Here is a 27271-nt window from a genome sequence, read left to right on the forward strand (position 1 = left end):
TTAAAAAATCCCTGTCACTGGTTCACAGTCTACTGGAGAGCTTAGTTCAGCTCTCTTTACTGCCTGGCTGCACAGCTTTATGCTAAGCACTGTGGGACACAGGAAGTTCGGGATCTGATCTAGGCTGCTTAAGGACTCAAGGAAGGCAGAATGTGTTGCATTTGTGTTAGGAAAGCCATCCTCTCCTGCTGGGACCTAAACTGGGTCGTGCTGGGTGGGAGCCACATTAAGAGAAGGGGTGGCTGAGGTCAAATAGTTGCCAGTCACCTAGTGTGCACCGATTTCTTAGATATTTTCACATTCATTTTCCTACTGAGTGCTCCAAGCACTGCTCAGGTGGGCCAGGTTGGTTTTGTTATCCTTTTCATACAGCTAAGGAAACAGGCTCCAAGATGAAAAGCAGCTCAGGCCTGTCCCACCTAGCGCTTTTCCTTCCTTCCCACCTACTCCTCTCAGCCCCCATCCTACCTCCCAGGAGGCTGGGCTGCACGGTGGTGACAGGTGGCCTGCACCTCACACTGCTGGCACACAGCCCCTCCCTTGCCTGGCCTCTCCCTTGCATAGTCCCTTCATACCCCCTCAGCACCGTGGGCCCCAAAAGCTGGGCTTTAGTCCATGACCTGGGATCAGGCTTATTCACCCGCTGTTCTGATAAGGCGTTCAGGGGGAAGAGGACTAGGCTGGACTCCTCTGGTAATGTTAGGGTTTGATTTTTAGTCTCCAATCACCTGTTGACTTGGGTTATACATCAGAGCAGTGTCTGGGAGTCAGCTCACAAGGAAGCTGCACAGAACCCCAGCACGGGTCACAAGAAGGGTGGGTGACATTTCCTGGGGCTGTGTGGTGCATGAGCAGGGTGCCCCAGGGCCTTGCCCTGTGTGATCTCCACCATACACCCTGGAAAGACGAGGGCTACTGCCAGTGTGCTTGCTCTGATGCCTGCAAACACCCTCATTCCTGCAGTGAGTGTGTAGGTAACATTCTTCCAGACCCAGCTCTCCACCAGTTAATGTTTTTTTTAACCTTTGTGTGCTCCTTCAGAGCTCCGGAGGGGTAAACATTTTATTATTTAGCCAGCCTTATAGGTGCTGTCCGGGCTGGGCTATGCCTAGTGGTTTGCACACCCCCTAGCTGCTGCTCCTGGTAATTGATGGTTCTGTTTCCCTGCCACACTCCAAGATGTACAGTGGTAGAGCCTCCGAGCTAAAAAGGGTCCCAGGGATTAAGCCCAACCTCCTCGTTTCACAGAAGGGTCATCTGAGGCTCAGAGAGAAACAGTGATTTATTCAGTCACTAGACAAGTGAGTGCTCAGAACGCTGAACTGGCCCCAGTTCTGACTGGTTTGAGATTGATGGTTCCAACAGGGTAACCTGGTAGCAGCCACTGGCCTCTCACCCCTGCCTTTTCTTGACTGGATAAGGGCAGCACTGCCCAGAGGTGGGAGTGGGGAAGGGAGAGATGGGTGGAGCAGGACACCGGGCATTTCTTATGTCTTCACATGTACTTGCAGCCTCCTCCGAAGTTGCCCAGTGGAGTATTCAGTCTGGAATTTCAAGATTTTGTGAATAAATGGTAAGTCACCTCCTGTTCTCTGAAAGTACTCTGGTTTTGTCCGGCTCCCCATCCATCTTGGAGAGCACAGCTTTGCCTTCTACCCTTTAGCTGCTGCCCTTCGTCCAGAGTGCTAGGACTTGGGGGACCTATCTGACTGTAGCAGCGGGCAAAACAGCTGCTGTGCTCAGCACTTAGTGTAAAGGGACTGGCATATTGCCTTTTGGCCTTAGTTTAATTCAACAAGCGTTTATTAACCTGCTGTGGGTGTGACACTCTGCTAAGAACAGGAAGGTGGGTAAGGCTTAGGCACTCTTCCTCAGAGCCTATGGGTCGTGGGGAGGACGGGCATGCATGCACACGTAAGTAATCTGAGTTAGAACCAGTGCCAAGCAAGAGCTCTCACACTGTCTTTCTTCCTTTAAGCTTAATAAAAAACCCTGCAGAGAGAGCAGATTTGAAGCAACTCATGGTAAGTCGTTTATTTCAGATTCTTACACTGCCACCTGCTTACTCATTTGTTCTCCTCTGTCAGTCATCTATCCAGTACTTCCGGAGCCGACACCCTGCTCTGCCTTGACCACTGTAGTCCAGCTGATCGGGCCTGCAGGATACCCAACATGTCTCCCCTGTCGTCCTATCGGTTTAATGGAAAAGGCGGGATGACCCTGCAGCCAGAGGGAGTCCAGGGAAAAGAAAGGGCCAGCCCGCCCCTGCAAGGGGACAGGGCCTTTTTGTAGTACTGACTGGCTTATCTTAGATTCAGTCCCCTCACCAAGTAACTTTGTCTCCTACATGGTGGCGGTGGAAGGAATGGGATACTGTAAATGTCTGAACTCACATGCCATGTAGAGCCTGGTCAGCGTAACATGTGCTTTCAAGTTCATCAGTTCCTTTGTTCCTTTAACAATGCTGCAAGGCACTGCAGGCAGAGCTGCTGTCTCCATTTCAGAGAGAGTGGGCTTGAGGAGGGGGTAAGACCAGCAGAGCCAGGGGGTTAGGCCTGCAACTGGCCAAGGGCAGGCTCCCAGAGCACCTTCCAAACGCAGCACAACCTCCCGAGCCAGGACTCTTTTGACTCCTCCTCCTTGGTTTTTACACACACTTTCTGTCCGCCTCCTCACACACAGGTTCATGCTTTTATCAAGAGGTCTGATGCTGAGGAAGTGGATTTTGCAGGTTGGCTCTGCTCCACCGTCGGCCTTAACCAGCCCAGCACACCCACCCACGCGGCGGGCATCTAAGCACTGGGGAAGCAGCCGAGTCCCCTGCCCAGCGGCATGCCATGTTGCTTCTGGGCCTCCTTCCCATGCCTGTCTCTGTTCCGATGTGCATTTTACCTATGACAAAGGATGAAGAACACAGCATGTGCCAAAATTCTACTCGTGTCATTTTCAATATTACCATCTTCATTCTTATTACTATTGTTAGTCCCCTAAGTGGACTGGCTTTGTGCTTGGGGCTATTTTTGTGTATGCTGATGATCAAAACGTGCAATGTTGAACTACAGTGAAACTTTGGTGACTGTGGGTAGTCATTCTTACTGAAAACTGCACTGCTCTCCCACACCGTGACTGGCTGGCTGCCTGTATCTTCGGGATTCTTTGACACTTGGTGGTACTTCACTCTTGCCAGGCTTACCTTCTTTCCAGTTGAGTAGGAAGGGGCCTTGTAAGATCCTTCACAGGCAGTGCATGTGAAGCATGCTTTGCTGCTATGAAAATGAGCATCAGAAAGAGTATATCATGTTATTTCATTATGTTTTTGCTTTTGGTGTAGAATTCAGCAGTTTCCATCACAATCTAGCCAGAGCCCTTCACTGCCATGATAGCTGGGGCTTCACCAGTCTGTCTACTGTGATGACCTGTAGACTTCTGGTTGTATTTCTGTATTTATTTTTAAATATACCCTGTGGGATATTTAGTGCTATGTCTCTTTAAGTTTGGATTAGTGTTTCTAAAATGGTGGAGTTACTCTGAATGTTACAAATGGATCAAGGCATTAACATGTATGAGATTTATCTTTCCCCAAGTTCAAGTACTGATGCTATTGTAAACAACAGTGTGTATAGTGCCTAAAAACTGTATGGAAATCCTTTTACCATTTTAATCCAGATGTTTAACAAATCTAATCTCTTATTCTAATAAATATACTATCAAATTCAAAGGGTGAAAGATATTTCTGCTTTTGTGGAGGGATTTTCAATGTCTGTAGTGCATAAGAAATCAAGAGATTTAGCAGCCACACATTACTGAGAGGGAAAGGCAAAGACAGGAAGGAGGCTGGAAGGCGGAAATACCACACTGAGGACAAGTTCAGTGCTTTGGACTAATGGGGCTTCCTGTAATTCTAATCTTTGGACTTTGTCCAGTTCTTCTCAGCAAGCACCCTTATCTTTCAACCACTTTTCCTGTGGACCTGTGAAAAGATGCCACTGATTCCTTCCATCTTTTTATACAAGGGAAAAACAGTAGATGGGGGTAGGATTGGGGGGCGGCCGGTGCCTGACTGGCACTGGAGCCTCCACCTGGACTGTGCTGTGCTGCTTTGCTCCACTGAGCAATGGCTTCCCTTCTCTCTCCAGTTACACCTGAGACACTTTCCTGGAGAGGAAACAAGTGCCTGGCACTGGGTTTGTCGTGACTGTGGGGCGGCAGTGAAGCCACAGAAAATGAAGCTGTGTGCCAATTGGCCACCCTTCTTTCTTTGAACAGTAACTTTTGAGATTTAGGTTATATGTGAGGCTGCCTTCCCTCATTTTCTTCGAGGGCAGGTGACAGAAAACCAAAATAAATATGTATTTAACAATAAAAGGCCTATTTCATTTTCAAATTAAAAAACAGAACTTAGGTAAATCTCCTGAGTAGGTAGTTCCACTCTAGATCTACCAGAGCCTGAGATACAACCAGGATTTTAAAAACTGGTCAGTGCTATATATACACAGCTGCCTCAGCCAGTCAATCATTTATTTTTTCTTACTGCGAGGCTAACATCCGTTCTAAGTCAACAGCCTAACTTACATGTTTTCAATACACAAACATTCAGACGAGGTTTAAGACCCACACCCTACTCACACCCAGGGTCTTTTCCTAACAGAGAGGATGTCACCACCACTGAGAATGTCTCAAAGTGTGCCAACTAATGAATGTGGGGTAACCTGGTGTCTAAAACCTGGATCTGAACACTTCCAAGGTCAATGTCTTTTGAGGGGTGTTTTAAATCCTCTATTCACATCCAAAGGTATTTCATTTTGAGATTCAAAAAGATTTCTTCCTAGTACTTTTCACCAAGAATGATCTAATTCTCAAGAATGTTCCCTACATCACTCTTGCTGTGTTTTTTGAGTTCCTCAGGCCAAATTCCTTACTCAAACTTCCTGAGACGCCAATAATAGTTGGATTTGTTTTTTTCCCCAGCCGCCGCAAGGCTTGCAGGATCTTAGTTCCCCCACCAGGGATTGAACCCGGGCCCTCGGCAGTGAAAGCGCGGAGTCCTAACCACTGGACCGCCAGGGAATTGCCAATAGTTGGACTTTTAAAGGATGCCTTGTGAGTGTCTCACAAGGACCTGTGAAACTACTAGAGCAGATATGAGTACTCTCATTTTATACATGGGAAAGTGAGCTGCAAAGGTGAAAAGCAAGCAACCAGTTGGTGGTCAAGCTAGAATTCATACCTAACTTTTCTAGCTCTTGAAAACCCATGCTCATATTTTAAGTTAGCCCCCAAAATGTGTACCTTGATGCTTTTTGTTGCAAAATAGTTTTCACACTGTGTTTTCCAAGAAACATGCTCAGTTAAACTTCTGGCTAATTCCTGTAAGAGTAGCTCAAAATAACTTTAATGAAATATTAACAAATATGTCTGTGCTGTCTTCTGGAACAGTTTTGTAAGGAGCTGTGCTTGAGGAGGTTGTGTTTTGTTTAGCTTTTCTGGGCAGGGCCAATTACTTTCACAAAATTAAGCAACTACTTGTGTGTATATTCAGTGGAAAAGGGACAGTACGCAGAAATGAGTCTCAACTTCAAATACGAAGTTTAACAACTCTTACTCTGTAACTATCATCTCTTTATTACAAAACCCAACCTCCCAAGCCTAGTGATCCTTCAATGGCACGTTTCCTAAGTCCAGAAATGGGTTTTCAACCATCCTACTGTATTGTTCGCCCCAGAGGAACTGACCCTTTTCTCTGTTTCTGTCTGGAAAGCAGCAAGCTGCATGACGACTATTTATCTTTATTTCTAAGCACATTTTACCATAGTGAGGTCTCAACCTAGATGTGATGACAGCTATACAAAGCATGTTAGTAGGTAGTTTTATGATGTCACTGAGAGGTGGCAACAGCTCGTGCTCTCAAGTGGCCCTCTGTCCTCCTCTGTCACCTTTCTCTCCCCCACTGTGGCCTTGCTCTGCTCACAAGGGTTCAATGGCATGCAAACAGTCTTTATAATTGGTTTTCTTAAAAGAGGCGTTGTCGATTGGAAAGGCTGGCTTGTATTTAAACTCTACCCTTTTTGCAAATGCCAGACCTTCTCAATAGCATTTCAGAGTAAGTTTTTGGTTTTGAACACAATTACTGAATCTGACCAGAATATAAACACAGCACCACCCATATTGCTCAGTATTGAAACACTGCATCTCTGCTTTTCTGTACGTCACTAATTTTGGTTAAAGCACTCTGAAACTTGAGTTATTGATGGAAACATTTTTACAACTACTCATCTTCCTAAAGTTCTTGCTTCCTTTTAAAGGAGGCCACAGGGCCAATGGCAAGAATTCTGTGAAGAGAGAAAGTTCCTGAGGCTTAGAACTTAACTCCTATGACTAACCCTGGCTCTTCTCCCCTTCAGGAATCTGATTCTTCCTCCTCCTCCTCCTCTTCTGGCACATGGCTCCTTGTGCTCAACTCCAGTGCAGTCTGGTTGATTGATGCTTCATTGTCTACATGCACCAACATCTGCTTTAGTCAAGGACACATTATGGATTAGTAAGAACACTGGCCTCAAAACAAATTAATGTTTTCAAATAAAATCTCAATTGCATATTCATCTGCAATATTTATCACTAAGAACTGTGGCCAGTTTCCTATTTCTCCAAATTCTACCCTGACCCCCCAACCCCCATTGCCAAAGTGGGAGCAGAGAAAATGCCCTAGACTTGATAGGATATTACCTGATATACAAACATGGTTCTTACGTAAGAATTATGCTGGCTTACATGTGCTGCTTTCCAATAGTTTTACATGCTTAATACGCATCTGGGAGAACTGTTCAAATATGGTATATTTAGAAGATGATTTTCCTGAGGGCATTTGGTGAGAGAAGGATATGAGGGCAAGAACTCATTTTTTAGCACTAGGCTTTGTAGCTGAAGCTACACTCTATTTTTAAATCCCAAGCTTGCTTATTCACAGAACAGCAAGAGTTTTGACATCTTCCTGCAAAGATCTTCACACTCTCCCCGGTTCACTGGAGTGACTAGAGAAAGTGGATGAATAGGAAGGTCGAGGCAATATAAAAGTACAGTCAACCACAGTGTAGCTAGCTGGTAGATGTTCCCTGTTTAAAACATATAGACAATCCAGTTCATCAAACTAGAAAGTTCTTAACAGCACTTCCCGGAGTCCTTTAGGCTTGATAATGTAATTTACAATTTTTGATGGCTAAGCAGCAATAAGAGCAGAATGGACTCCCCAGGCCCACACTTGATTAAGCTTACATCATGTGACTGTTCAGGTGCAGGTTGAGAAGATAGCACCTCATCTTCTCTTCTAGAACTAATCATTGACTGCAGGGCCATTTCTTCAACCTAGAAAAGAAGAGTCAAGGACACTTTCCTTACTATGTCATTGGGCTACTGATGTAGGTGAGATGTACTGAGCACGCTGTAAGCGGTGGGCATCATGAGAGGGAGTGAAAACAGTGTAAGCTCTGTGAAGCTCCAGAGGGAAGGGTGGGCTCCTCGAGCTTTCCCCGCCTTTTAAGGAAACAGCACAGAAAGCTTCCAGCCCCTTTCTCCTAGGTGAACAGGTGTTCCAGCTGAGCAGAGGCTTCCACTCCCCGAGACCTAGCAGCCCAGGGGAGAAAACACAAGCATGCGCTTAAAAAAGCCAGGTGTCTTCTGATTCCACACACCCGAAACTTGTCTACCCCGTAATGAGAAAGTGAAGGCAGGAAGACTGGAAAATGGGAGCGTTCCCCGGAGCACAAAGGAATCTAGGCTTGGCCGCGGCCATCGTCAGCACGCTCACGTTAGGCACTGGTACAGGCACTGCGGTGATGTCGGAACATAAAGAAGTGCAGGCCATTACATGTACCCTAAGGGAAAGCGCAGTTTTCATAGGTCGCAGGTGGACAATACTTCTCAGTTTACAAAGAGCCTTCATAACCCTCATCTCACTTGGATTTAGAGAGCCTGGAAGTACCGAGCAGGAATTAGCAGGAGCATCTCACTGAGGCTGAAGGGGGTGACTTCCGCAGAGGCCTGGGAACTGGCGCTGATGGGGGTCAATCTCGACTCCTCGTCAAGGCCGTGGAGTCGGTAACAGCTCCGGGGAGAAGAGCTACCGGGAACTACTTTGTGGCCGGTCTCTTCTCGCAGGGCCTCACCGTCTCCCTTCGCAGAGTGGGCGCATCCGCCAGCCGGTCGGCTTTGCGAGACGAGAGCTGTATCGAGCGACCATACTAGGTAGTAAAGAGAGTAGGGGCTCGTGAGGGGAGGCCGGTGGGGGGCAGGGGCGGCCTAGGCGAGCCTGCGGGAGGTCTCCCTTCCTCAGCGCGTGGTGCGGCCGCCCGCGTTTCCGGGGCTACAGGGGTCCGGTGTGTGCGTGGGGGGGTGGAGGGTGTACTAACCAAACTGACGGCTGAGTCTCAGCCCAGACCTGCGGGATCAAGATTCTTAGAGGGGTGGACCCACAATCTCAAATCCAGCCCCCCAGGCGCCGGTAAGCCACCAGGTCCAGCCGCCACGGCCGGGTGAGGAAGGGTTAACCGGCGGCAGCAGGCGGGCTCCGCGGAGAGCCAGGCGGCCCGGGGCGCCGAGGCGACGGAACGGAGGAGCGGAGTGGGGGGGAGCAGGGTCACCTTGAGCCGGTTCAGCTGGTCGTGCAAGGCCGCTTTCAAGCGGAGCAGCGTCTCCTCCTCCTTGCGCAGCTCCTGAAGCCGGCTCAACATCGCGCGTCCTCGCGCCGGCGGCCGGCCGGGCACTCGCCGATGACGCCACCTCCGCGCCGCGCTACCGGAAACGGAAGAGTGGGTCGGGCGGGGCTGGCGGCACTTTGGGGCGTGGCGGCCGCTTCCTGCTGGCGGCTAGGGTCGCCGCTCCTCCGCGGAGGAGCTCGGCCCACGGACGAAGTGGGGTTTTAAACCAAAAACCTAGACTCCAATGATGATTCCTAAGGTAAAGTGCGTTGGAGCTGTAAAGGACCTAGAGATAAAAATGGTCAGATAGCATGTGTCAAGTGCTTCAGTTGAACAGCAGTTAGCACCGTTCCACTGGTGTTGCGTCAGGCGGCTGCTTTCGCTCCCCCAAACCTGCAGACGCGTTTGAAGGCAGGGACTATTGCCAGCGTATAGTGCATGGTACAGGAGCCCTACTGTGTTGAAGGTCTGGACAGGCGAGGATTCCCAGTCACATGAAAGGGATTTCCCAGGAGGCCTGCGCAAATTAAAGCGCGGAAGACAGAGCGGCGTTTCAACAAATTGGACGGTGTTTTTTCATGCTAAGGAACTGAGATTTCTTGATGCAAGGATAGACTGCCAGGGGGAACAAAGCCAGATGCAAAACAAGACCCTGACATGACAAAGTTCGGAAAGGAGAACGCTTGGGTACATTCTCTGCATTACCATGCTCGGGTCAACATATTCATGCCTACTAAAAACGCACAAGTGGTTGCGAAAAAAGCTCTTAGCACTTTTCATACCAAGGGTCCAAATATCAAAAAGGTGGCGAGCATTCCCTCCATCAACTGTTTTCTAACACCAGGTTATAACACCTCTGAAGGAAACGTCAGTTTCTTACTGCTATACTTTAAAAAATGTATTCTGATTCTGCCCTCTTGTGGTTACTAAAAATGTCAGATCTTTACGGATCTTCACCCATTTTCCAAGGTGGTTTTTTTATGGGAGAGGGGAGCTAAAGAGTTTCTGTGTATTTCTGGGACAAGTCTTTAACCATCTGTTTCTCAAAACATTGTTACTTACAAAGTGGATTTTATATCTGGATTTATGGAACATCCCACTTCTCATTCAACTTCATGGATTTTATACTAAATCCAAGGCTCCATTTTATACCAGACTTAAAAGGCTTGAATTATAGACTAAAAGGCTTGAATTATGAAGAACAAAGTGTCAGTAAAAAAAATTCTAACCAAGATTCACACAACACATCCAAGTCATGTTTCTCACTGCCTCTTTGATCAGGTCTTTATTCAAAATTAGCTGTCCAAAATGATTTGACCTTTACCGAATAAACAAATTTAAGTTTATGCAGCAGCCTTCTTTTCCTCTGTGGTGGGTTTCTTTTCTGTGGGCTTTTTAGCAGGCTTCTTTTCAGCAGGCTTCTTTTCAGCAGGCTTCTTTTCAGCTGCTGGTTTCTTGGTCACTGCAGCCTTTTTTCCCACCAAAGGCTTCTTTGGCTTCTTCGGCTTCTTCAGCTTCTTCAGCTTCTTCAGCTTCTTAACGCGAACAGCCTCCTTTCTCTTCTTTCCCACCACAGGCTTCTTGCCTGGAATCCCCTTCTCATCTGATTTGGCTTCTAGCGCTGCTGCTGCCCTATCCATCCGGATTTTGTGCTGCAACAAATTAGGAAGAAAATCTAAGAATAAAATCTCTCTAAAAACTCAACATATATCAGCAAAATCCAAATTATTGCTTACGTTCCTGGCCTGGCGAAGAATGGTGTTCCGGCGCATGGTCTTTGCATATGGGTTTAGCTTCAACATGATTCTCAGGTTTTTCAGTGGATTCTTCTTCAAGACTCTGCGATGAATCTTCTTGCTATAAAAAGGTAGAGACTATATTTATAGTTTATTTACATTACCCATATTTCTGAAATACTCAATAGTATGAGGCTAGGCAAGAATTACAGTGAATATCACAACTTTACCGTGGTGCTCGGAGGGCTCTTTGGATCTCTGGGCTTTTCAAGATTCTGCTAAGGTCTGTATTGAGCATCTTGTGCATGGGGAGGCTGAATGAAAAAAGAAAACATTGACTATAGAGGCTCAACTCCTATTTTTCATGTAACTGACTAAAGAACATGAACCTCAACAAAAGATTATTTTTAATCATTTAAGCTCGACAGAATACAATCAGAATTTCCATTATACTATCATTTCTCAGAATCTCACCATTTCCACATATTGCATCTGTATACAAGGAGGAAATGGCAACACAATCCGTTATTTAGAAAATAGGCAAACCAATTTTGAACACTATCCACAGCATAAACACCACGTTCAGTATATGAATTACACTCACTTGTAGTTACTCTTGAGGGAGGCAGCTTTACGCCAAGTGCCATACAGCTCATCTAACTTGCGGAAAGCACTTTCAGTCCAAATGCAGAAACGTCCCACATGTCCACCAGGAGCAAGTTTCAAAATGTTCAGTTTGCTTACATTAAGCAGAGTAATTCCTTTTAAAGGGAAAACAAGAATTAGGGAGCCTGTATTTCAACAGAAGAAACACAAATCATCTTTATAGCACCCAAGAAGTATTTTAATTATGAATTTCAACCATCAATGGCTCACTCATTCAGCCAAGAATCAGAAGTTCCACAAAATCATGAAGTTTCAGAAACACAGACCATAAAGTGGAATCTCATCATAATAAAAGCTGAGTAAGCTTGCAGAGCATGGGTAATTAAAACATGTAAGCAGTACAAGAATTACCAGGGATGTTTCTGAAGGCCTTGATGATACCATTGTCCTCATTATAAATGATGCAGGGTCCCCTGCGCTGGATACGGCGACGGTTTCTCATTTTGCCTTTGCCAGCTCTCATTCGCTGCGAGGCGTAGACCTAACAAAGTGAGGTTTGGTATTTTGATTGAGATATGATCCCTGCAATAGATCTTCATAGTTTAAAAAACTTCATTTTACAGATGATCAAACTAGAGGCAAAAATGACTTGCCTAAATTTAACACAGCAATGATTTCAGGTTTCAAACTCAGGTAATATGGTTCCGGAGTCCTTGCTCTCACATCCACTATGGTTTAGTTATACTGTCCCCTTCAGTAATCTTTTGAAATTTAAAATCTGGCAACAAATTTGTGTGAAGGACCACAAGATCTACCTTTTTGATATCATTCCAAGCCTTAAGTTTCTTCAGGAGCAAAACAGCCTCCTTGGTCTTCTTGTAGCCTTCAACTTTATCTTCAACCACCAAAGGAAGTTCAGGAACTTCCTCTATACGATGACCTGACAAAGCCAATTAACAGTGACCTGGTTACCCTGCACCCTTTGAAAAACTGAATCGAACCCACAAAATAAAAATGGTGTATACAATTTGCCAAATCAGAATTTCCACAAATATCATGTGTTTCAGAAACACGGACCAATTAAGTGGAATCTCATCATTTTGACAGTTAAATAAAAAGAGGAAGCAACGTGACAAAGTGGAAAAGTTTTCTAACAATATACTACATCACTTTATTTGAATTAGTTCCCCCAGTTACATAGTATTCACTGATGACTGAGACCGAAGTGATTATAACTAGTATTTAGCAGACGGAAATTTAGCCAGACACTCTAGGATGAGGTGAATGTACACAGGCTATTAACCACTAACACCAATGAAAAGGGTCAGGTAGAGAAAAAAGGGGTATTTTATACGACTCCTAGAATATAAAATATCACAAACCTTTAGACATGACCAGCGCTGGTAAAGCCGAGGCAGCCAACGCAGAGCAGATGGCATATCGCTTCTGCGTTGTATTCACTCTGCGGTGCCAACGTCGCCAGGTCTTGGTTGGTGCAAACATGCGGCCCCCACGACACATCTGTTTTCCCAGTTAAGAATCACATTTCTCAAATTTTAGGAATTAAAAACAGGTTATGCCTTGCTCAGTAAGAATTTTCGTCACCCTTCTGAACCAGCTTACTGACAGCAGGCAACTGTCACTGAGAACAGAGTAAGGCGCAAATTACAACATCACTGCAAGCAAAACCTCCTGTCAAACCTGTTGACTTTAAAAATTATGATGGAAAAATCTTCCAGATTTCAAATCTGTCTAGAGAAATGTTTAACCTGGACACTAGCATCTTCAGCATGAATTATTCTGCAACTACTAACATGAAAAAGACAGGTCCAGCCTGCTAAATGCCACAGCTGACTAGTCTAGGTGGTGAAACAAAGGATACATTTCCAAAAGCACCCTGGCCAGAACGGTGAGTGCCGCCACCTCGAACCCTGGGAATTCGAGCCACAGCTCTGCCAGTACCCCAAGACTCAGCACTGGTTTGATGACCTGAAATTGCGAAGAAACCCAAGTTTTAGCTACCCAACCACACCATTCTGACTACCATGCACGGTAGCAAACAGCATCAGAACATCCAGGAAAATCATGTGGTTCAGAAACACGGACCAATGGAGTGAAATTTCATCACTGCTGTTAAGTACCTCTTAAAAAGTCAACCCAGGAAAGATCTAAATCCATACCTGCTAATTCACTGACAGCATAGGGCTGTCTGTTGTTTTTGCGCAAGTTGGTGTGAACGAAGTTCACAATATCTGGTCGAATGGGAGCCTTGAACACAGCAGGCAAAGTGACATTTTTGCCAGATGACTCCCCCTTTTCAGAGTACACTGATATCAGTGGACGAGCACACGCCTGGGAAAAAGGAAAAAAATATTTATATTGACAAGCAATGTCAGAGGCACTCTTCTCACGTGCCAACAAAAGCATTAACGGTTCAGTTCCAGAAGAGACTTAGAGTTTGATGAGGTAGGTAACGCTTAAACCAAAAACAAAGATTAAGTTACCAACACACCATCAGGTCTATTAACATCAGTAAATACTTGAAGGACACTTATGATTCTCAAGTTCTGCCACAGAATTTTCATCATTTTCAAAGAGAACACTTTATGGTTAAACTTTTAAATCAGGCCTTAGAAAGCAAAATAATCAAAACCATACTGTAAGGTTTGAAAATGCAATTTAATGCCATCATCCAAACTCTTTCATCCCAAATGTCAGCAAATCTACCAGGGCTCCACTCCTCCAAACATCCATCCTTGCCCCCTTCATCCCATTCCAAACACAGGTTCCAAAAATTACTAGTAAAAACAACAACCCTGTTACTTCTTGCTCAATCTTCTCCAAAGACTTACCACCTGAAAGGAAAACACCCCAAGCAGGACCTACACAACCTCGCTTCCCATACTTTCTTCCAGATGCTCAGGCCTACACTCGGGGCCATCCCTGTCCTGCCTCAGATGTAACGAGTCTCCTACCTAAAGATACCCTTCCTCACCTCCTTCGGGTTTCTCTGATCACTGTTTATAGAGCCCAATTACTGCTTCCTCTCCAACTTGCTATGTCTACAGCACTTACTACCATCGAACATTACGATGCATTTTGACCAGCTCAATTACGATCGAAGCTTCATAAGGATAGTGCTTTTTCCCTATTTTGTTCACTCAACTCCCCAAGGCACATATACAGACGTTATTTATGCAGTACCTATACAACAATTAAATTTTAAAGCAAGAGGACCAGAATGCTTTCAGAGGCAATTCTTAAGATGAACACACAATAATTCAGGAAAAAAGTGGAAATACAAGTTTTTCTTTAAAGAAATCTCTCAAAAGACAGAAATATTCCTTACTAAGCCGGGCACGGAGATACAAGACCCCAAACTGACTCTCACCCAGACTCAGTCTTAGACCCTGCAAATTTCCAAGTCTTAAGTGGAACCCATTCTTTCAATATCCAAGGGAAGCCAGAATTCCAAAGGTCCTTCTGCGCCCGAGAACGAACTGGGGGTCCCCCTGTGTCGCTTCCAAACGCGCCCTGCGCCGGCTCGCACACGTTGCCTCTAAGATGGCTGCCAGAGAGCCTCCCTTCCCAGATCCCAGCCACAGACGCCCTTTGGTCCCCATCTCCTTCTCCTCGCTTCCCCTCATGAAGATTTTATGCCCTGAACCCCCAAGCCCATTCCTGCCAGGCCCCAAGAGCAGAGGAAGGTCCAACCGAGAGAACTTTCACTCACCATGGCGGGGAGATGAGGAGGCCACGCTCCTCTCAACCCGGCGGCTCCCACAGGAAAAGGAAGTGCTTACCACTCCCACTCTGTATGTAACCTTCAACTCGTCCACCACCCTGCCCCGTCTCAAAACCAATACAGGGACACAAAATATATATCTACCACTCTACAAAAATAAAAATAGCGTATTATTTCTTCATATATGTCAAATTACCGTATCTATTGACTTCCAAAGCCAAAAAGAGCACTTAGAAACAAGGGACTCCTTTTCGCGGAGTAATCCATAAAGGGGGGGGGGGGCGAGGCCAACTCTCGCGAGACGAGTGTTTTTTCCTCCTCAACCGTTACAACTTATTTTAACTTTTTCTTACGGGAATGGAAAACTATTGGGACAGGAAAAACAGCTGTGTGCTATAAAACAAAAGTTTAATTTTGTGGACAAACGGGACCTGTTGGGGGTGGTGGTGGTAAAAGTAGTCCCGGCGGGGGGTCATAACCCCGGAAGTCAGCGTCTGGCGCGCGTTTCAGTTTGGCGGTTTCGGATCTGCAGTCAAACTGGCGCGGGATGTGGTCGCGAACCAACCGAGCTGCTGAGGAGTTTTACGCTCGTCTCCTTCAGTGAGTAGTAGCCCCTGCTTTTGTCTTGGCTCTGAGGACAGCTCTTCTCCCTCGGGGTATCTCGATCCCCTCCCCAAGCCTCTTTCCACAGCCTTGGGGATTAGCTCCTTGCCAGTTTCCAGCGGCGCGAATGTTGTAGACAAAGTCCGCTTTCTCGGGAGCTGGGAGCTGGAGAGACGCCGGTTACCTGCTCCAGTGTGGGGTTGGCGCTGTCGGCCCTGTTGCTTGTAGTCTCGTTTAGGAGAAAACATGTGTACATTGTCACCCGAGGTGGAAGGTGACAAGTTTTCCAAGAGGCACATTATTCACTCTGATAACGCACACAACTTGTAATACGTTAGGGGTACCTACCAGGATAGAGAAAACTAGATGTTGACATCCTTCACCTGTTTAAAGCCTGGCTGGCGTGAAACGTGTTGTTATAGTCTATTCAAGATAGTTATATGAGCAACAGTTATAATGATAACGTGATGGTGTGTCGGCTCTTTAAAGCACCTTTGTTTCACAGTGCTCTAAGACTTCGTTTTATTCGTGTAATGAATGCTAGTACTAAAGGGGATTCCATCCAGTTCTGTCTCCTACATAAAAATCTAATCCAGTAGTTCTCAAATTTGAGCATGAATCACTATCACCTGGCAGGTTGCCAAAACAGATTGCTGGGCCCTCTTCCAGGGTTTCTCATTTGGTAGGTCTGGGGTGGGGCTAAAGAATTTCCCTTTCTAACCAATTTCAGGTGAAACAGATGCTGCGGGCCTGACACTTTGATAACTGTTGTAATCTAACCCCTTCTTTTCTAAATGACATACTTTTTCATTATTTGTCTTCATTGTTTTTATTTCCTGCTTACAAAAGTGGTAATGCTTGTCAGGTTTTTCAACATTATAGAAAGATCACTAGCTTTTCCTTTCTTTCTTTCTTTCTTTTTTTTTAAACAATGTCTTGGATAGCTTTCAATATGAGAGCCTATGCATCTCATTGTTTTTAACGGCTATATAGTATTTCATTGTATGGCTGTTTTATGTTTATTTAACCAGTCCCTTGTTGATACAACTTTATTTAGACGTTTTGCATTTCCTAATTATTTCATAGGTGTTAGTCTTTCTCTCCACCTGTATCCCTCACAATGCCTTTGTAGCCACCTGCCTACTGGAAATTTCCAAATGAGACCTCAAACTCAACGTCTGCGAAACTGAATTCATCTATTCCCCACAACCTGACATTCTCCTGAATTCTGTCTATGAGTTAAGAGTTCCAAGTCCAAGACTGTCACTTGGTTCTCTTTTCCACTGCCACCCACCCCTGTTCCATCTAGTCAAGTCACCAGGTGCCCTTGTTCTCCCTTCGTCCCTACTGCTTTTGTTCACCATCATCACTTTTTTGAAGTACTACAAGTTATTCACAGCTATTTTCCTGGCCTCTAAGTTTATAGCCTCCACATCAGGAGGTCAGGGAGATCTTTCTCATTTAAAATCTTGTAGTGCGCTCCTCTTGGCTTTCAGCATACAGTTCAAGCCCTCTAGCAAAACCTCTTCCTCTGTGCCACAACAGTACCCCGCACTCCCCTCTGTTGGGACTCATCACCCTGTATTGCAATTGTTGGTTTGCTAGTTGGACTGCAGTCAAGACTATGAACCAGGTGCTATGCATTTGTTTTATATCTTGGACATTTAGTAAGAATTGTTGACTAAATATTATGACATAATATTAGTGTGTTTCATGTTTGGTAATTGCAGTCATTGTTGCTTTTGTTGTGGTCATCCATTTACAATGCTTGGTGTCAGTCTGTTTCTCTCTTGTAAAAATAAAATACAGTGTGTGTGTGTGAGAAAGAAAGAATTGTTGACTAAAAAAAAACTAAACCCAAAAGTTATGTTATTCGGGGACCTTACTGAGGACTATAGCCTGGGAATCAGCTTCTCAGATAGCTCTGAAGAACTGTTCCAAAGAGGTAAGGGAGTAGCCAGAGTATATAGGAGTTTTTGCTGGGGGAATAAACAAACAAAAACAAAGCAAAACAAAACAACAAAGTAGTTGAACATCAAAAGTTTACTACTAATCACAAGAACAGACATCTCAAGTTAATGATTTTAGTGCTTTTCCATGTATGGGAAGATGTAAGAGTCTGGACTCATTGAAATTATTCCTTTGATACGCATCTTAACTGTCTAGGGCCAGTATCCTGTTTTTCTGCATCCTGAATTCCCCTCAAGGTGCACCAGGGTGGCTGCAGTGGCTGATGGTTTTATGTCAGGCAGCATTCGGTGTTTACCAGAACGGCAGGCAACTTTTTTGTCCACAGAGTGCCTGCCCATAATACACATACTGGTGACATGATTCTTGAATGATTGATTGAATAACATCCCTGAGTTATGCATACATAGAAGTTAAACTTCTTTAAGAATAAGTCACAATCTTGTCCACAATGTAAGTCATAGTTTTTATTTCAGTGAGTTATAGAGTGGATCAAACAATAAATGGTATCCTGAAACCATTCTGTTGGGTTCCTTTAGGACTCTAACGATTCTTTTCTCTTTCAGAGTGTAGATCAGGCTGATGTACATTTTGGTATGTTAATGGTTAATAGTTTACATGCTTTGGGATCAACTTCCTTGAATAAAATGATAATTATGAAGTATCTGAGAGTTTTGTGCTTACATTTTAAAAAGGAAATACTTTCGCATTATCAAATTTACTAATTGTTTAGTGACAGCTCATGAAAACAGGGAGGGTAGATGCTTCCATTTTAGCAATAGAAATCCAAGGCCTGGGACCCTTAAATAACTTCTCCATGGTTACCCGCTGATCAGTGGCAGGTCGGAATCCAGTCATTTTTACTTGCCGAAAGTCATGTAGTCACTTACACTTTCATAGTACTTGGCGCTGTGTTTTAACAGTTACAGGAGTGGAGGTAGGCAACCTCATTTCCTGCTGCCTCTGAGAAGCAGTGGCACCCACTCTGGGGCAGCTGTCTTTGAATCTCTGTCACATCTCTTTTTCTTTCCTTGTTAACCTAATCCTCTTTTTCTGCTTTTTTCTCCCTTCTCAACTATGCCTTAGGACTGCCATGAATACTTTGCATTTTGTTTTTCTCTTGGAGAAAGTAACGACTAACTCCTGAGTTTAAATGACAGACTACTATAGCTCTATTTTTCACATGTGGTTCTGCATTTCAGGGAATTTGATGAAGAAAAGAAAGGAATCGGTAAAGATCCATTTATCTATGAGGTATGAACATTTTATTTGGTTTTTAAACAACTCAGTCATCCTAAAATTTTGAGCTTTTAAAAGTTGAGTTTACTGGAGTTAATTTACGTAGACTAAATTTCACCCTTTTAGAGTACAGTTCTATGAATTTTTACAAATGCATTAGGTCATATAACTACCCCCGTAATCAAGAACATTACTATCGCCTCCAAAAAATGCCCTCATGTCCCTTTATAGTCAGCCGTTTCCCCTGTTCCCTGGTAACTACTAATCTGTTTTATAGCTCTGTTTTCTGTCTTCTGTATTGCCTTTTCCAGAATGTCATATAAATAAAACCATACAGTTTGTAGCCTTTTGGGTCAGGCTTCTCTCAATGAGTATGTAATGCATTTGAGATTCAACTGTGTTGTTGTGTGTATCAGTAGTTCATTCCTTTTTATTGTTGAGTAGTATTCCACTGTTTCGCCAGTTGATGGACACTTGGATTGTTTCCAGTTTTTGATAATTATGAATAAAGCTGCTATAAACATTCATGAATTTATTAAGTTTAAGCATCTAATATATGCCAAGTGTTCCATAGGTAAACTCCCCATAGAACTTAATCCCTTAAAACAATTAGCAAACTAAAATTTATATTCTAAAAGACGAGCTGAGGAGAAATAGTCATAAATGGGCTAATATCCATGTGTGTAAAATATATAAAAAGCTCTTAAAATCAATAAGAAAAAAAGACAATCATAATAGAAGAATAGGCAAAGGATACAAATAAGTAACCACAGAAAGAAAAATACAGATACTGTTGACCCTTGAACAACAAAGGGGTTAAGGGTGCTGGCCCTCTACAGTCAAAAATCTGAGTATAACTTTATAGTGGACTCTCCCTATATGTGGTTCCTCCATATCCGAGGTTCTACATCTGTGGATTCAACCGACAGTGGGTCATGTAGTACTATAGCATTTACTGTTGAAAAAAATTTGTGTATAAGTGGACCCATACAGTTAAAACCTGTGTTCTTCAATGGCCAACTGTATAGTTATCTCTTACTATCTGAATTCTCACTAACCAAACTCAAAAATCAAATATATCCAAGTAAATGTATTATTAATCCCTCCCTATCTGAATTATTACCAGTTGGTACTTATATTAGTTTCCTACGGCTGCTGTAACAATGTACTACACATTAGTTTTCTTTTTTTTTTTTTTTTTTTTTTTTTTTGCTGTACGCGGGCCTCTCACTGTTGTGGCCTCTCCCGTTGCGGAGCACAGGCTCCGGACGCGCAGGCTCAGCAGCCATGGCTCACGGGCCCAGCCTCTCCGCGGCATGTGGGATCCTCCCGGACCAGGGCACGAACCTGCGTCCCCTGCATCGGCAGGCGGACTCTCAACCACTGTGCCACCAGGGAAGCCCCACATTAGTTTTCTTAAAACCTGAGAAATGTATTCTCTCACAGTTCTGGGGACTAGGAGTCTGAAATCAAGGTGTCAGCAGGGCTGTGTTCCAGCTGAAGCCTCTATGAAAGGATCCTTCCTTGCCTCCTCCTAGCTTCTGGTAGTTTCCAACAATCCTTGGTGTTTCCTGGCTTGTTGAAACACCTGCCTTTGTCAGCACATGGCATTCTCCCTGTGTGTCTATGTCTCTAAATCTCTCTCTCCTTGTAAATATACCAGTCATTGGGTTTAGGGCCACACCCCCCCCAACCTAGTTAATCTTCTTAATTTGATTACATTTGCAAAGATCCTATTTCCAAATAAGGTCATGTTCAGAGGAACCAGAGGTTAGGACTTCAACTTATCTTTTGGGAGGATGTAATTATACCCACAACAGTACTTGATCAGGAACTTAGTAGATCAGAATAACAAAGCATCCTTTGCTCTCTGAACTTGGTATCTAAATGCTTCAATATCCAAACTAAGAAATAGGTTCAAATAGTGAGAGATATTTGTCAATAATAATAATATTAGAGGCTGTTCACTCTCATTAGTGATCAAATAAATGAAAATTAAAACAATAACAAGATAAAGGTAAAAATAAACAATGAAAATAATGTGTTGACCTAAGTGATCGGAATGCAAATATGTGGGTATGACATATTTGAAAGGCAATTTGACAATATCAATGTGATTTTAGATATTCATCTTAAAATACTTAAAGGATGTCCATTATCAATTGTTTGTTATAGCATATAACTTGAATATACCCAAATATTGAATAATATGGAATTATGTGATGGTAGATCCATGGTACTAGACAGCCTAAGAACATTTAATGGCATGGAAAGACGTTCATGATATGAAACCATTAGAATGTTCTATTTATTTTTTAAGCAAAATCCTATTGAGTTATCAAAATAACAGATATATTTCTATTATTTTATTTTATTTATTTATTTATTATTTATTTTGGCTGAGTTGGGTCTTTGTTGCTGCGCACAGGCTTTCTCTAATTGTGGCGAGCGTGGGCTACTCTTCATTGCAGAAGAGTAGCTTCTGCAGGGTTACTCTGCGCGGGCTTCTCACTGTGGTGGCTTCTTTTGTTGCGGAGCATGGGCTCTAGGCACGCAGGCTTCAGTAGTTGCGGCATGCGGGCTCAGTAGTTGTGGCTCGCGCAGGCTTAGGTGCTCTGCGGCCTGTGGGATCTTCCCCAACAAGGGATCGAACCTGTGTCCCCTACATTGGCAGGCAGATTCTTAACCACTGCACCACCAGAGAAGTCCTGATATGTTTCTCTTTAAATAGATTTATTTATATATCTGGAAAAAGATCAGGCAAAGTATACACCAAAAAGACTAATAATAGTAGTGACTACTCTGGCTAGTAGAATTATAGATGAGTTTTTAAAAATCTCTTTTAGCTACCTGTTTTCAAACTTTTCTACAATAAATGTTTATTGCAATTGGAATGAAGAAATAGGCAGTTCCTATAAACTGATAAAGTTCTAAATTCCATAGTATGATCAGAAAAAAGACAATATTTAGTAAAGAGCTAATTTTATGGTTCATAACAGTAAATCCAATATGATTAGGGGAAGAGGATGTCAGTGTGATCCTAATCAAAAGATCTTACAAGGCAGGGTGCTCTTTAGGTGGGCCTTGAAACACATAGATAACAGATATAAGAGCTAGAATTTTTTTTTTTTTTGGGCCATGCCACAGCTTGCAGGGATCTTAGTTCTCCGACCAGGGATTGAACCCGCGCCCTCGGCAGTGAAAGTGCAGAGTCCTAACCACTCGACCACCAGCGAATTCCCCAGCTAGATTTTCTCAACATGAAAAACAACATGGGCAAAGAATAAATGAAATTATATTTTGAAAACATTACTTCTTGTTCAAATTCTCTTTTCCAGTTACTTGCATAGAACTGGTCTTTATGTGTTTAAATATTTGTACATATATATGTGTGTATCTATAACATTGCTGGACCTTAATCCATTTTTAATAGGCTGATGTTCAAGTGCAGTTGATCAGCAAAGGCCAACCAAACCCTTTGAAAAATATTCTAAATGAAAATGACACAGTATTCATCGTGGAGAAAGTGGTAAGTAGTGCTTGGGCTTTGTGGTTAATTCTTAACAGCCAAATTTGGTTTCTTGTGGATAATCTCAAATGTACACATTTTCTTATCAGCATGTTAGTGACAGTGGATTCTAATATCTTTTAGTAGTAAGTACAGTGCTGTCCAACAGAGAGATAATGTGAACCACATACGTAATTAAAAATTTTCTGGTAGCCTCATTGCAAAAAAAGGTAATTAATTCTCATACTGTAAAATTGACTTTTTCTTTTGTTGTTCAGTTGTGTGAATTTTAACACATGTCTACAATCTGGTAATCACCATCATAATGAGAACACAAAACAGTTCCATCACCCCAAAAAAACTCCCTCGTGCTATCCCTTTAAAATCATTCCCTCTATAAAATGAATAACTAATAAGAACCTGCTGTATAAAAAAATTAAGTAAAATTCAAAAAAAAATCATTCCCTCTTCTCCCTCACTGTAGCTTTATCTTCTTAAGAATGTCATGAATGGAATCATACAAAAGTGTGTAACCTTTTGAGTCTGGCTTCTTTCACTCAGTGTAATAATGCCTTTGAGATTCATTCAAGTTGTGTGTGTATTAATGGTTCATTTCTTTTAACTACTGAGTAGTATTCTGTGGTATGGATGTACCACAGTTTCTTTACCCATTCATCCTTTGAAGGACATTTGGGTTGTTTTCAGTGTTCAACGATCACTAATAGAGCTACTATAATCATTTTTATACAGAATTTTATGTGAGCACAGTTTACTGTAAATGGCTAGGAGTAGGATTGCTGGGTCTGAAATTATGTTTAATAATGCTTTTATTTAATCTAATTTATTTAATGTTATTTCAATACCTAATTCATATAAAAATCATTAATGAGATTTTTAAGGTTTTTTTTCCATACTACGTCTTCAAAATCTGGTATGTATTTTACACTTAAATCTCAATTTGATCTGGCCATATTTCAGGTGCTCAAAAGCCACATGTGGCTGGTGGGTGGCTACTGTTTGGAACAGCACAGCATAAGTAGCTATGACTCGTAAATTTCTACTTTAATTTTTGCTTGTTAAATGTAACAAGAGGGGACTTCTTATTTTTTGCATCACTTTATAATTACAGGCTTACACCTTCGTGGGGTTTTTTTTTCTCTTTTTTTTCTTGAATTTTTGAATTTTATTTTATGTATTGTGCTTATTAGTTATCTATTTTATACATATTAGTGTATACATGTCAATCCCAATCTCCCAATTCATCCCACTCCCCCAACCCCCGCTGCTTTCCCCGCTTGGTGTCCATATGTTTGTTCTCTACATGTGCATCTCTAGTTCTGCCCTGCACGCCGCACCTTTGTGTTTGAAGTTCGGGAACTGTTTTGGCAGAGCAGTAACAGTGATGTTAACTGAGTACTGATAATGCTGTCACATTACACAGTTGCTTTGGGGCCAGGACTCATTCTTGGGTGTGTTGTTTCCCGAAGTAGATAGGAACAGGATCTAACAGGGGAAAGTGGATGTTCCTTTAGAAGGAGTATCTTTGTCGGCTTTAGGGCCCACATGCTGTCTGGACCGGGATTGAGATGAATGAACAAAGAGCTCTTTATTTTAAATACACACAGAAACTTCTTTCTGAGGAGGGGACATATTTATTTGTCTTTTGTATTAATGATGCTTATCAGTGGTGGACAGATGCTTGGAAAATAATTATAGGTGAATTATGTGGTTGAATTTAGACTTTTCCCATAGAAGGGAAAATGTTTGTTGAGCAAAAGCTGAAAAAATGAAGTTGGTCGGATGAAGATGAGTTATCTGGGAAAAGGTAAAGATGAGCAGAGGGATTTGTGGAAATTGGTTGGGATACTAGTGAGGATGCAGCTTGGAGGTGTGAGGAGTTACCTGGCATTTTTGGTTGGGGAACAATTAAGATGGGCTTTATTTCTACAAAGATCAGCAGAGCTTAAAGCATGAGTTTTAGGTAGATGGATATTGAAAAGTAGAACGGACGGGAAAATGACATTTCTTGGATACTTCCAGGAACTATTTGGAAACCCAGGCCTGGAAGGGAATAAAATCTGGAATCTGACAGAAGAAATTCAAAGTTGAGGAAACATTTAGGTCAGATACCTATTAAGTATTTACTGCTAGAAGAGCTTAGTGGATAAGAGTTTGAGTTTTGAAGTCAGACTACCTAGATTCAAATGTTAGTTTTGCCGCTCAGCAGCTGTGTTATTCTAGGCAAGCTATTCAGCCATTCACTAGCTCAGTTTTCCGGTCAATTAAACAGGGTTAATAATAGTATCTATCTCAGGGTTTTTATGAAAAATGAAAGAGAGCTTGGAACAGTACTGGTACATAGTACATGCTCAGGAAATGTTAATTCGTAAAATTATTGTTACTATTGGCAGAACTGAGCTATTTAACTACTTAAACACATGGATATCAGAAACACAAGGGAGAGCTGATAGCCCTAAGAGGAATAGACTTAAGGAGCAAGGGCTGTGAACCTTCAAGTTTTGTGGAGTGACAAAATCAGGGAGTCTTCCGTGGGTTTCCCTTGGTGTTTGTACATCACTTTGTACGTGGTAGAGCACTTCCTTTTCTGATGGTATCAGGTACTTCCTTTATCAGTAGCAACTTAGATCAGTATCTTTATAGGACAGTGGAAATGCTTCTGACGGTGAGATTTATTGGTACCAAATTGGTTTGTAGCTATGATTCTTGTCATAACCCAATCATTTTGTGCTTAAGCGTTTAGAAATCAGTACGTTATGTTCTAGCATAGTGAAGAGTTGACTGTTACCTTAAGTGTCCTTTTACCTGGTTAAATAATTAAACATTTTTAAAGCCTTTAGAAAAGGAAGAAACAAGTCATGTTGAAGAACTACAATCTGAAGAAACTGCTATTTCTGATTTCTCTACTGGTGAAAATGTTGGACCACTTGCTTTACCAGTTGGGAGAGCCAGGTAAGTTTTTTCTTAGTGTAGGGGTGGAGGGTAGGATTTAAATAGAAGTGTTCTTATAAACATTGGGGGAAAAGTATGTATCTAGCTAGATCCCTCCCTCTCTCCTTTCGCCTCCCCCTTGATGTGTATACTCAATTCTCTAAGGATAGATCTACTTGACTGTCCCTTGACTGTACCATAGGTATCCCAAGCCTAACTAAGACGACTGCGGTGATCTTCCCTTTCTCCATTCCCCTATACTGTTTACTGTTGTTGCTTTTAATTGTTTTCCTTATTTCTAATCTGGTTCCTCGCCAATCTTTTTTCCTCACTGCTGCCAGAGTGATCTTTATAAAATGAAGGCCGATTGTATTGCTTCCCTGCTTAAAAATCCTTCAGTGGTTCTTTTGCCTCATGATAAAATCCAAATTTCCTTATGAGTGACACATAGGAGCCTTCAGCATCCAATCCAGTGGTCCTCCATGAGGGGTGCCATACTCAGCAGGCAATTGGAAATATGCAGGGATACTTTTTGATCATCACAGTGATTCAGGGGAGCTTTTGGCCTGGGCCATGGATGGTAAATGTCCTGCAATGCATGGGGCTCTCCTGTCCAACGAGGAATTATCCCACCCAGATGCCAGTAGTGCCCCTGTTAGAAATCCTACCGCCTCTGTCTGCTTTGCCAGTTTCACTACCCACCCCCCAACATATGACTTTCTGTCTGCCCGGCCTCCCTCAACTCCAAAGCCAAGAAGTCTTTGCTGTCAAAGAGTCCTGGAGGATCTGGTTATATATTTAACAATATTAGAGAATAAGGACCATAATAACAATATTCACAAGTGACTTTCCTTCATGTGGGTTTTTTTTTTTAATTTATTTATTTTATTTATTTATTTTTGGCTGTGTTGGGTCTTCGTTGCTGTGCGCAGGCTTTCTCTAGTTGCAGAGAGCGTGGGCTAATCTTAGTTGTGGTGCGTGGGCTTCTCAATGTGGTGGCTTCCCTTGTTGTGGAGCACAGGATCTAGGCACAAGAGCTTCAGTAGTTGTGGCACGTGGGCTCAGTGGTTGTGGCTTGCAGGCTCTAGAGTGCAGGCTCAGTAGTTGTGGCTCATGGGCTTAGTTGCTCCGTGGCATGTGGGATCTTCCTGGACCAGGGCTCGAACCCGTGTCCCCTGCATTGTCAGGCAGACTCTTAACCACTGCACCACCAGGGAAGCCCCCATGGTGGGGTTTTTTTGTTTTGTTTTGTTTTGCTGTGTAGAAGCTTTTAAAATCTTTTGTAGTTAATCAGTCTTTTCTTTCTTGGCTTCTTGATTTTAAGTCATGTTTGGCCTTTTTTTTCTTTTCTGTCCCACAACTTGAACATTATTTATTTGCATTGTTTTCTCCAGCCAGTGTTTGTTAGGATTTATCCACAGGCTTATCATTTCTTTGCTCTCCATTTCTTCTTGCATTTCAGACCTTCCTTCTGGGATTATTGTATTTCTTTATTGAAGTACAATCCCTTAGAAATGCCTTTTCTGAACATCTGTTGGTAATAAATTTAGTTTTCATCTCTTTGAAAAAAAATTTTAAGCCGTATTTTTGGTAACTTTTAATTCTGATACACTCAAATTTATAGAAAAATTAAAAGAATAGTTCAGGAACTTCTGTGTACCCTTAACCAGGTTGACCATTGTTTACATTTTGCTGTCTTTGCTTTGTGATTCTGTCGCCTGCTCCTCCTCCTCTGCTCCTCCCACTCCTGCCCACTCCCTCATCTGTATAACAGACACGTGTCACACACACACAGTTTTTTAAATGAAATATTAACAGTATGTTGGCGACATCATGCTCCTTCCCCCTTAAATACTTCACTATGTATTTCCTGGAATCTAGTACATTCTCTTATATAACCACAGAACAGTCATCACAATCTGGAAATTTAACATTGTTACAATATTACCATCTAATCCACAGACTATATTCAAATTTCCTTAAGTGTTCCCTGACTAATGACCTCAAGCATCTTCATATATTTATTGGCTTCTACTTTTTCCCACCCCCCAGGTTTACTGAGATGTAATTGACATATTCTGTTATTTCTTTTGCTTAATCTCACAGCCTACTTCCACTCCCAATGACCCTCTATCCCTGCCAAATTGAACTCCCTGCTTGTAGTAGCTACACTTTGTCTTTTTTTTTTTTTTTTTTTTTGCTGTACGCGGGCCTCTCACTGTTGTGG

At 42.8% G+C, this 27271-nt stretch overlaps 4 protein-coding genes across 12 annotated transcripts in view; 2 read left to right on the forward strand and 2 right to left on the reverse strand.

The window, feature by feature from the left end:
• The window catches only part of MAP2K1 (mitogen-activated protein kinase kinase 1), a 79855-nt gene extending 75490 nt beyond the window's left edge, over positions 1-4365 (forward strand). Inside the window, exons 9-11 of one of the 2 annotated variants that reach the window (XM_081228517.1) lie at positions 1512-1573; positions 1979-2024; positions 4137-4365. In XM_081228517.1, the coding sequence (XP_081084643.1) occupies positions 1512-1573; positions 1979-2024; positions 4137-4262 (234 nt within the window). In that variant the 3' untranslated portion in view covers positions 4263-4365. Of the gene's footprint in view, positions 1-1511; positions 1574-1978; positions 2025-2682; positions 3719-4136 lie in introns of those variants that run through there. The other variant, XM_081228518.1, reaches the window with a different exon arrangement.
• A 69-nt stretch (positions 4366-4434) lies between these two features.
• SNAPC5 (small nuclear RNA activating complex polypeptide 5) lies at positions 4435-8767 on the reverse strand. 7 transcript variants are annotated; one of them, XM_081228521.1, is made up of 4 exons: positions 8634-8767; positions 8160-8216; positions 7270-7359; positions 4435-6511 (listed from the first exon to the last, which is right to left on the reverse strand). In XM_081228521.1, exons 1-4 carry the CDS (start codon positions 8721-8723, stop codon positions 6398-6400), a joined length of 351 nt encoding a protein of 116 aa, XP_081084647.1. In that variant the 5' UTR covers positions 8724-8767; the 3' UTR covers positions 4435-6397. The 7 variants fall into 7 exon arrangements, with proteins under 7 accessions (XP_081084647.1, XP_081084646.1, XP_081084645.1 ...); XM_081228520.1 differs by having other exon boundaries at positions 4435-6508; positions 8160-8234; XM_081228519.1 differs by having other exon boundaries at positions 8160-8234.
• A 1176-nt stretch (positions 8768-9943) lies between these two features.
• Positions 9944-14842, reverse strand: RPL4 (ribosomal protein L4). Its single transcript, XM_081227628.1, has 10 exons — positions 14766-14842; positions 13213-13384; positions 12915-13021; positions 12415-12553; positions 11848-11972; positions 11444-11573; positions 11031-11187; positions 10657-10740; positions 10427-10547; positions 9944-10342 (listed from the first exon to the last, which is right to left on the reverse strand). The coding sequence occupies exons 1-10, from the start codon at positions 14766-14768 to the stop codon at positions 10034-10036; spliced, it is 1347 nt and encodes a 448-aa protein (XP_081083754.1). The 5' UTR covers positions 14769-14842; the 3' UTR covers positions 9944-10033.
• A 103-nt stretch (positions 14843-14945) lies between these two features.
• The window catches only part of ZWILCH (zwilch kinetochore protein), a 39778-nt gene continuing 27452 nt past the window's right edge, over positions 14946-27271 (forward strand). For both annotated transcript variants that reach the window (XM_081227626.1, XM_081227627.1), the window contains exons 1-4: positions 14946-15377; positions 18551-18602; positions 22021-22116; positions 24947-25065. In XM_081227626.1, coding sequence (XP_081083752.1) covers positions 15325-15377; positions 18551-18602; positions 22021-22116; positions 24947-25065 — 320 coding nt within the window. In that variant the 5' untranslated portion in view covers positions 14946-15324. The remainder of the gene's footprint in view (positions 15378-18550; positions 18603-22020; positions 22117-24946; positions 25066-27271) is intronic.

The sequence above is a fragment of the Mesoplodon bidens genome (genome assembly GCF_964165515.1).
Source record: "Mesoplodon bidens genome assembly, chromosome: 3".
NCBI lineage: Eukaryota > Metazoa > Chordata > Mammalia > Artiodactyla > Ziphiidae > Mesoplodon > Mesoplodon bidens.